Below are 10,727 nucleotides of genomic sequence, written 5' to 3'. Positions count from 1 at the left end.
CTGATACCTGTGAACTAAGCAACTGCACTGAAGACAGCAATGTGTAATACTAGGGTCATGCTTGGAATGCCTGTCATTCTGGTCTTCTAAATATGTACTACTTGTCATGTCATACCAATTATGCCATACTGTCTCTCAAGTAAATGTTTATTTAAAAAAATGGAGCCAGGGATATGCCTCAGTGGAGTAAGTGCTTCCCTGGCAAGTGCAAGGGCCTGAGTTCAATCCCTGGTTCTGCCAAGGAATAAAAAAAATAAAAAAAGGGCAATAAATGAAAACAAGAGACAAGAAAAAAAGTTAAATAATCACTCAGTGGAGCATTTATTTTCTGACATATGCTTGATAAACTAGTCTTTCATATATAAGAAAAGGGACAAGAGCCTTCATTGTTAACTATAGCACCTATACCCACCTATCCCGAATGTGCAAAACTGAGAAATTATATCTTGTTTTGTTGCCTTTCATGTTGAGTTGATGCTTGCTCATTAATGAGCCTCTTCTTCCCTTGTAGAAGAAGATGATTCCTTGGCTGTGACTCTTGATTCTTCATTTGAGGACAGGAAGATGATAGCTCACATATCTGCTGCTATTTATTTATCTATTTATGATTTTTGAGACAGGTTTCTCTATGTAGTTTGGGCTGGTCTTGAACTCACTATGTAGCCGTCGATGGATTGAAGATGCTCTAGCGTCTGCCTCCTGAGTGCTGGAATTCCAGGCACGTACCACCACTCCTGAGTTAGCTGACATTTTAAAACTGGATTTGTTGCTGTTGTTTGTAAGAAACCTGAAAGTATTTCAGAGCAGCCACTTTCTTCAGCAGCATGGGGAGTATTGGTTGACCTATGAGGAAACAGCAGCAAATAGACCCTTTATTATCTGAGCAGAGTATAGAAAACTTAAAAGGGCCCACATCCACAGGGCATCAACACAGGTAAGAGATGTGTCCAGATGCCATGGAGTATGGGATAGTCCCCTCATGAGAAAATGTCCGTGCTGTCCGTCAGCTGACACAGTAGACAAACTTGCTGTTCCCTGCTTTCATTCATTACTTTGAGGAGCCCTGGCTGGCTGAAGAGCACTTTTCATGCAACCGCATTGTAATGGCAGCCACAGAGCCATCTTGTCTCCAAAGAGCATAGCAGATCTGGAAATCACTCATGGAAGTGGCTTGAGAACTCTTTGTAGCAATTCCGAAAATGAGGCCAATGATTATGCCTCTGTTACCCACCCAGACACACCTGAAAATGTGTTTTGAATCCCCTGGGCTGTTCTCAAGTCCATCAGTTAACAACACAGCTGAACTCTCACACTCCTTTTCTCTTCTTTTTCCTTCCCTTTTTGAAAGGAAAGAATATTTACATAAGATCAGACTGAGAGGGTCAGGAAGAATAATTTTCCAGAACTCAAATAATAAATGCTCTCTTTTACTTATATGACTTTGGTAACTGATAATCCTAGAGTAAAATTTCTGACATCTTGGAATATGTCATTATGTGAAGAAAGTTATAATTTTTTTAAAAATTTTATTTATGGGGCTGGTGAGATGGCTCAGTGGTCTAAAGCACCTACTTAGAGCAAGCTTAGCAAAGCAAAGGGACCACGGTTCAATCCCCCAGCATCACATGCCAGCCAGCCCCGCCCCCCCACGTGTGTGTGTGTGTGTGTGTGTGTGTGTGTGTGTGTGTGTGTCTGTGGCCAGCTCAGCTCACCAGGGGGCGGGGCTGGCTGGCATGTGGTGCTGGGGGATTGAACCGTGGTCCCTGTGCTCTGCTAAGCTTGCTCTAAGTAGGTGTTTTAGACCACTGAGCCATCTCACCAGCCCCGAGAAATTTATAATTCTAAGAAAAGAGGAGGGAGAGAAGTCATGCTCCTGTCATAACATGACAGGTAATTATAAGTATTGTGGTAATTATAAGTATCGGCTTATACAGAGAAGTGTATGATTGGATGCTACACTAATACAGAACATAACCTAACATTGAATCTCATCTCACTAGTATCTATATAGGCCAAAGAATTACCTAAATTGTTTGAGCCTTACATGATTATTATAAAAATTAAGTTAACTAAGGTACACAAGTAATTTAGATTACAAAGTGGCACATTTAAAGACTCAATTTAATTATTTCTTACGTTAGTCAAATTCATTATCATAGAAAATAAGTCATAGCTCAGATTGATTTTCTTCTGTAAGTCTTTGCCTGATGAATCCATTGTCTTGTAGTTTTTTCTTTTTCTGTGAATAACAACAATTTTTACTGAATGTGGTTTTGATTTTGACCTCCTTTATTGTGCTGCAGTTTTATATCTCAGTCACTTGACCTTGAACATACACATACATATATCTTACATTTGGTATTTGGTCATGACAATGACAATGATAATAACATTAAAGATGACACAACTGATGAAATCCTATAGCCGGAATAAATGTCATACCCAAAGCCCACCAGAAAGTCACACTTTGAGGCGGTGAAACATGCGGACCATGGCTCGCCGGATCTCCTTTGTCTTGGCGCTGTAAATGAGTGGGTTTAGCACAGGAGGCACAAAGAGGTAGATATTGGACATGAGGACATGGATGTAATGTGGGATATGCTTCCCAAAGCGGTGCACTGTGGAGACCCCAATCATTGGTACATAAAAGGCAAGTACAGCCAGGATATGAGACACACATGTGTTGAGAGCTTTGAAGCGTTCCTCACGGGAAGCAATGGCTAGAACAGACTGCAGAATGAGCACGTAGGAGAGGAAGATAAAGAACAGGTCCATGCCAAAAGTAGACACGAGGACAAAGAGTCCGTAGATGCTGTTGATGGTGATATCAGCGCAGGCAAGCTTCATCATATCTGGGTGCAGACAATAGGAGTGGGAAAGAACATTGGATCTGCAGATAGGAAGCCTCTTGATGAGGAAGGGAAGAGGAAACAGGGTGATAATGCTCCGAGCAGTGACTGCTAAACCCACCTCAGAAATGACTTTATTGGTGAGCACAGTGGCATAGTGTAGTGGATCACAAATGGCCACGTAGCGGTCAAAGCTCATGGCCAGCAGAATACCTGACTCCATCATGGAGAAAGAGTGAATGAGAAACATCTGGATTAGGCAAGCATCAAAAGCAATGTTGCGGGCATCGAGACAGAAGGTTCTGAGTACAGTGGGCAATGTGGCCATGGACATGGCCATGTCACTGAAGGATAACATGGACAGGAAGTAGTACATGGGTGCATGGAGGCTGGGCTCTGTTCGCACAGCCTGCAGCACCACTGTGTTTCCCACAAGGGCCGCAGCATACATCACACACAGGGGCCCTGCCAGCCAAGGATGAGAGCTCTCCAGACCAGGGATGCCAGTCAGGAGGAAGGAAGCAGGGTGAGTGACGTTGAACCAGCCCATGTCAGCAAGAATCCAGGGACACTCTCAGGGCCAGCTATTCTGAACGGGAAAACCCTGACCGGCGTTTTTATTAGAGACCAAGAAACCAGGCAGTGGGAGATAAAGCAGACGATGTCTCCACAACTGGAAGCAGATGCATTTGTGACATCAAGGGTTTCAGGATAAGGCAGGCAAAATTTCTTTCTTTGTATTTTAAGGTTTTCAGACCCCAGGCAGGGCTAATATGTCTGCATACGCTATGAAAGAAGAAAAACATTTGTAATGATTTAAAAATATCAATTAATTATTAGGAAAATATTCCCACCACATTATTCACATCTTTCATGTATTTTAGAATCACTATCAAACAGAAATGTATTAACTGTAATCATACTTAGTTATTATAGAAAGAAATCAGGAGTTGGAATCAACAGGTCTTGGATGTGTTTACATAATGCCTCAAAAATGCTGCTTAATTCAGAGGTTTCACTACTTAATGAGATACTTGCCAAGAACCCTCTTAAATCATAGTGCTTTTGCCTGCGTAGCAAAGAAAACGATGGTGGGATGGAGAGGAAATTGACCGCCCTTGTATATTGCTTTTCGTTGGCAGACTTGGTACAAAACCAGCAATAAAAATGTCAAAACTATATTAGCAAAGCCTGAAGGCTTGATCTGTTTTTGGAAAGATCATGAGCCATAAATATTCTGTAGATACACTAACATTCAGTCTGTAGCAGAGTGTTTTGTCATACCTACGCACAGTCCTACATAATAATGGCTCTAACAATAGCATTATCTTTATCTTATTTTTTAAATTTTATGTATTTGGAACAGGATCTCACTATTTAACTCATACTCACAGTGATCCTGCTGTTTTCAGCCTCCCCGGTGCTGAAAACAGGTGTGCACCACCACACCTGGGCTTAGTTGCCAGCTCAGTGTGCCGGGGGCAAGGCCAGCGTGGCATGTGGTGCCAGGGATTGAACTCTGGTCCCTGTGCTTGCTTATGCAGGCACTTAGTTCTCTGAGCTATCTTACCGGCCCTAAAATAGCATTACTGAGAGACACAGTCATGTTCCTTCAAATCAGCATTATACTAGGTTTCATTTGTCCTCTATAAACCTACTCTCCCACATGTATTCTCTTTCTCAAACATCATTTATTATTGGGCCCATGTACTCACACACATTTTCTTGACATCACTTGTTATGTGCATATATGCTGTCAAGCTCATCCTGTCCACCTACAGAATGTCTGCCGAGCTCCCATAGGTAAACATTCTCAGTGTATACTTATAAACACTTCCACCTGCATGCTTGCAGCTTGTCTACCACATTAATCTGGTTATACTAGTAACCTCCATGTATGTTATTTAAGCATGGTTTTGCTACTCATGATACTCATGTATTACTGAATTCTCATTATCATTTCTAAGAGTGCCCAAATTGTTTATTCTCCTCTCATGCATATATATATATATATATATATATATATATATATATATATATGAATACAACATAAAATAGTGGGTTGGGGAAATAGTTCTGTGGTCTAAGTGCCTGCCTGGTAAGTGCAAGGACCTGGATTCAATCCCTGGTACTGCATGCTGTGCTAACCCTGGAATGCAAGGCATGCCGTGCCTGCTGCATAGCTAGACTCTATAACAAATAAATAAATGAATAAAGAATTAAGTAGAAATTAAAAAAGAATACAAAATAGTAAACACAAAGCACTAAGAACAGTACAAAAATTCATCAAACAAAGTAACAGGAATTAAACAATGATTGCTGTGTTCCATGATGCTATTTTCAAATTAGTTGTTTATGTTACCAAGCATAAACATGCAAAGTTGGTTGTGAAAACAGAACAAAACATCAACAAAATGAAAGTTATGAGAAATTAAAAAGAAAAAAAAAGAATGAAAAATTTAAAGCATTACCTTCTCCTTTAAATAGGCCAGCAGAAATCTTTGAAATGTTCTCATGTTCCTTGCCTTGTGGAAGATACTGATAGAGAGAGCCAGAAGGGTTTTCCCAGGAAAGAGGTATTTGAGGCATACAGTGCCCCTTACTTTGGAAAGACATGCATACAAAAAATTCATAATAGAACTAAGTACAACTATCTTCCCTTTCTCCTTTCTTCCTGTGCTCTCATGAAGAAATATCAGACTATTGTTCAAAAGCCTTTTTTAGAGGACTGGATAAGGAAAGGATTCCCGGAGTCCTGGGTGTCTAAACTGACCAGAGATGATGGAATCTTATGCAATGCGCTGTTGTCCGCTTTAGAAACCACTTCTAGGATCTCCCAGGCAGGACTAAAGTCATGCATCCGTGGTTCCCTGCAGGGCAGTGGTGACCACTCCTTCTGAAATTACACTGATTTCAGGTCTTCTGGCCCTACATCTCTGTCTGTATAAACTTCATTCTTCTAGAATTATGATTCTTTGTGATCTAAAAATTGGTCAGTCTGAATTGCTTCTCCCAGTGCCCCACAATTCCTTATAAAGTCATCCAGACGGTAATCAGTAAACACAGAAGACAACAGGGCTAACAGGAAAGGAACAGGAGAAGGGGAAAGGAAGTCTCTGGGAGGATTCTGTACAGGCTATGATCACTTTCATTCTGAGTCTGGGGATATAAATATTAGAAGCTTTGGAGAACAGGATGCCTGCCAGTCTTAGGATCACACTCCTCCCCATATTTTGGTACCCCAACACTGTGGGTTGTTGGAATGATTGTGAACAAAGGAATACAGAGAAGGAAAGCAAGTGCTTCCTTGACAGAGGCAGAAACTGACTCACAGAGATTGGCTTATGGTGACTAGGTGTTAAAACTAAAATTTACAGGGCTGGTGAGATGGCTCAGTGGTCTAAAGCACCTACTTAGAACAAGCTTAGCAAAGCATAGGGACCGCGGTTCAATCCCCAGCACCACATGCCAGCCAGCCCCGCCCCCTGGTGGGCTGAGCTGGCCACACACACACACACACACACACACACACACACATAAATAAATAAATAAAATTAAAAAAACCCTAAAATTTACACAAATATCTGTAGACAAGCCCCTTACTTGCATAATTCTTTCAGGCATCATTAAGGCATTGGAAAGAAGGTAGAAGGAAAATAGAAGAGTGCATTTCCTGGATGGAGGTTTCTTAGGTGTCTCTGAACAATGGCATTGCTTAGGGAGTCATTCAAGGCAGGAGCCTATGACAAAAGTGAAGCAGAAAGCACATACACCAAGGCCGGGTTCAATTTCTGTTACTCCTGGAATCCAAAGCTTTTCTGTTATTGAAGCCATATGGAGAGAGTGTGGTTTACTGGCAAGGCCCTCCTGGGGTAGGATTGAGAAGTGCTAGATTTTACCCTGGCTCTGTATCTGTGAGCCTGGAAAATCTACTTTTTTGATGGCTGTGTCTTCCTCATGACTCTTAATGACACTGTCTAAGATTCTTTGTGGTACTGATGATATTTCATTGTATTTTACTTTTTAATGTCCCATTAAGCAATATGTAAGTGAGGTTTTCAGGCTGAAGAAAGGAATAGAAAATAAGGTACAGGTTTTACATGCAGTAGAAAACTGTCTGGAGATCTCTGTCTTTGGTTTATACCATAGGCATGGTTAGCTGTCCATGGTTCACATGAAGTCAGGACTAGCTGATCATATCTATTATTTTAGTCTCCTGGGGGATCTTATCATACATTTTATTGCAGAATTCATAAAGTAACAACAAAGCCTGAGTCAGGGATGTCGATACCTTTGCTAAGTCCTAAGACCTGCTTCCGTCCCAAAATTTATAGCGATATTAATGTACCACAGAAGTTTCAGCCTTTCAAGCTTGTGTTCCCAGAGGAATTGATAATATCAAGTGATCTAAAGAATTACATGGTGTTTCTTTTGTGTCAAAAGAAGAACCCTAAGTCCTTTCCATCCATTCTCCTCATGCTATTGAAATGCTGCTGTCCGACTCTATCTACCTGCTGTCCCTCACCTCTACCTGTGTTCCTTGGAACAGGCTTGGAGAAATCAGGGGACTCCTCCCTCAAGGCTTTAGGACTCACCAGCAGACGAGAATTACCCTCAGAACAACATGTCCTTCCACCCACTGAAGTAACTTCATGCCTTCCGCTTTTATATTTCACTCTAAGCCCCAGAGAGAGAAAATAAGGCTGAATTTGTGTTTGAGAATTCATCAGGGGAGTTTCTGTCTGCTGAGATTGTTAATGATTATTGCCAATGAGCCAGGCACTTTTTTAGCTAAAAGGAACCAACAGCTTGCCAGCCCAATTCTCTACCAAACATCATCATATCAAATTATCTGCATGAGCAGGCATTATGAAAGAGGAGCTTCTTGGTTTCTAAAAGAGCACAGGATTATGCAACATGTCAACTATGAAGTTGACAAATGAAATGCAGTGAAAAGGCAATTAATTTTATTCTTGTCATTTTAAATGTATTAGAGGGGTCTTCATGCCTTTAATCCTAGATTAAAACTCCCTTCTGAACATTTTATGCCCATATTAAGTTATTAAAATCACCTCTGGTGAGTGATTACAATGTCAGCCTCAAATACTCAATCGTTGGACTGTCGCATAGCAGGAGTTGCAGTCCCCATGTATCTCAGTTGTCACTCACTGGCCATGTTTTCTGGCTCCTTCTCTATGAAAGGAGTGTGAAGTGGGAGTCCACACTTCAGTGATGCTGAAGTCAGCTGGATTAGAGTTAGTGGTCTGTTCAGTGTTTAGAGATGGCTCTTACATTTTGGTGCTGTCACAGATTATTCAAGAGAAATCTTCCCTCATGCTTTAGCTGTGCTCTTTTTATTTACACTAACAAATCCATGCTCTCCATGGTTATTTATGATCCCATCCAGAACCTAAACTCTCCTTTAGGGTCATATGCTTGTTTGGACAGGATGGAATATTGTGTAGCTCTTGTAGATCTCTCTGGAAGGTAACCCATTTAGGAAGCAGAAACAAATGTCCTAACACAGCAATCATTTCTCATTCAATTCTGGTATCAAAGAAGGATGGAAAATTTCATTAGTTTTAGATTTTATTCATTTAGATCTAATATGTACTACAAGCACATTATATTTAGTGTTTGTTTAATTCATATATGAGTCACAGCTTAATAAATGGGGAAAAATCAGGGCTCAGTTATGGCTCAATCGGAATATAAGAAGCATAAAATTTCTTATATTTGAGAAAATTAATGTTCATTATAGTTGACTAAGTGTAAAGGAGCACAAAAGACATACAAAGGGAAGGCAAAGACACTATTGAGTATAGCAACTTCAGAAAGTAGCACCTCATCACAGGGCTGCGCAAGCAAAGGGAAAGACTTGGAATGACTGAACCTTGTAAGCTTGGAGGAATAGTTCTTCAGGGGTGACACCAAATGGGTGAGGAGCTGACACTGTTCGGGTGGCTTTGGGGTGTTGAGATCAGAGGAGAGGCCACCTGTGAGACTTACTCTTAAAGTAGGGGATTGCTAGGGAGACTTTTTCCTGAGGTCCTGCAGAGAACCTCAGATGACTGTTTCTAGAAATGTTGGAAAGTTAGAAAATCAAATCAAATAGTCACGTTTGGATTAACCATTTGTGCTTGAAGGAAGTGTTGAATAACAGGGGAATAAAAAGCACATAGGAGGATACAGGGTCTTTGTACCTGCTACAGCTGTGTGTGTGTGTGTGTGTGTGTGTGTGTGTGTGTGCATATGTGTGTGTGTGTGTGTGTGTGTGTGTGTGTGTGGCAGGCTCAGCCTGCTCTGGAGTTGGGACTGGAGTGGCATGTGGTACAGGGACAGAGCCATAGTCCCTGCAATTGCCTAAGCTTGCCTAAGTAGGCACTTTAGACCGCTGAGCTATCTCACTAGCTCCCTGTACCTGCTACACACAGTTTTATAGTGGCCCTTCCATGCAGGCCCCTCCATGCAGTTCTTGGGAACTGGTTAGTAAAGGAGAAATGCAGTTTGAAATGACTCTGTCCTCATATCAAAACTAACAGTATAGTATATGGAACTAATACTGAGCATAATTATATAATAACAAGTATAATAAAACAGAATACATTTAACCCTGGTTACTATGCAGGCAAATTTCAAAAGCAATAAGACACTGACCAGCAGAAGGCAATCCAGCCTAGAGACTTGCAAGAGCAGCAAGCTACTAACACACATAGAAGGGAGTTAGAAGTGGGGTTACAAGAGCTGCAACCAAGGTGATTCAGCCAGTCACTAAGGAGTCACTGGAGTCATTAAAGAGGGGGGATCTGAGTCCAATAGCAGTGTGGCAGAGCAGCACAGCATGGTGACACAGTGTTTTCTGAGGGGCCCCACAGAGCCACCAGTTGGTGAGTGGGGTGAGCTGCTGCTGTTTCATGACACAGAGATGTGGAGCAGAACTGGGCTGATGGGCCGCCTTTCATTTCAAAGGGCTGGGTGGGGGACACGCACCTGCAGCTGAACTGCCCTGGGTCACTTCAAGGCCACGTCCTGGGGTGAAAGGAGGGAAGAACCATACATCCACAGTAGATTGCAGCAGTTGGAAAGCAGATGTGAGGGAATTCTACTGAGAGATAGGAGATGGGGCCACCCAGACTCTGCTCTGCTCCGGTGAGTATGAAAGCCAGTCTGAGCCTTAAATACAAGGAACTGGAAGTGTCCTTCTGGTCTTCAATCAGCAGAGTGGTCTTGCCCCCAGGCACAAGAAACAATTAGCTTTAGCCTATTGTGAGAAAAGGGCACCCTGCCCCCCCCAACCAGTGGTTAAGAGGAACAAGTGGTATGGAACAGAGGAAGCTTTGCCAGGTCTAGAAAAAGCCAACTGTACACAGGTCTGGGAGTAACCCCAGGCTTTCCCTACCTGAGGGAGCCAGAGCAATGGGGAAAGCACCGTAGAAACAATAATGGGAAAGAGAAATGGAACCCAGAACACTGTCACTGATGCTCAATGCCATTCTCCACATCCCGAGGCCAAGATCAGCCCCTCACCAAGCACAAATACTGGTGCAAACTTGGTGGTGGCAGGGTGGTTGGGTTACAGGGTTACAGAGCACATTTCTTGGATCCGACTTGAGCATTATGAGAGAACTGTGAACACCAGAGGTTTTATTATCTTTCTTTTTATTTGTTTGTTTGACTAGTTTTGCAGTCTGGTTGGGACTTTTTTTTTTTTTTTTTTAAATAAACCATTTAGGTTTGTTACCTGTTTTTTGTTTGTTTTCTTTCTCTTCCCTCAAGTATTTCTCTTGATTTTATGATACTTCCACATGAGTCAACATTGCCTCTTCTCTTTCTAGTTGACTTCTTTTTTTTTTTTTTTTTTTTTTTTTTTTTTTTTTT

General features: G+C 41.7%; 1 protein-coding gene across 1 annotated transcript; it reads right to left on the bottom strand.

Moving 5' to 3' along the window:
- Nucleotides 1-2,414: 2,414 nt before the first annotated feature.
- LOC101578844 (olfactory receptor 51I2) lies at nucleotides 2,415-3,442 on the bottom strand. Its single transcript, XM_004642006.1, has one exon. The coding sequence runs from the start codon at nucleotides 3,397-3,399 to the stop codon at nucleotides 2,461-2,463; it is 939 nt and encodes a 312-aa protein (XP_004642063.1). The 5' UTR covers nucleotides 3,400-3,442; the 3' UTR covers nucleotides 2,415-2,460.
- Between the last annotated feature and the right edge of the window lie 7,285 nt (nucleotides 3,443-10,727).

This window comes from Octodon degus, unplaced genomic scaffold (assembly GCF_000260255.1).
Source record: "Octodon degus isolate 3935 unplaced genomic scaffold, OctDeg1.0 scaffold00146, whole genome shotgun sequence".
In the NCBI taxonomy this organism is placed as follows: domain Eukaryota; kingdom Metazoa; phylum Chordata; class Mammalia; order Rodentia; family Octodontidae; genus Octodon; species Octodon degus.
Note: the sequence above shows the minus strand (reverse complement) of the source record. Positions and strands in the feature narration are given on the sequence as shown.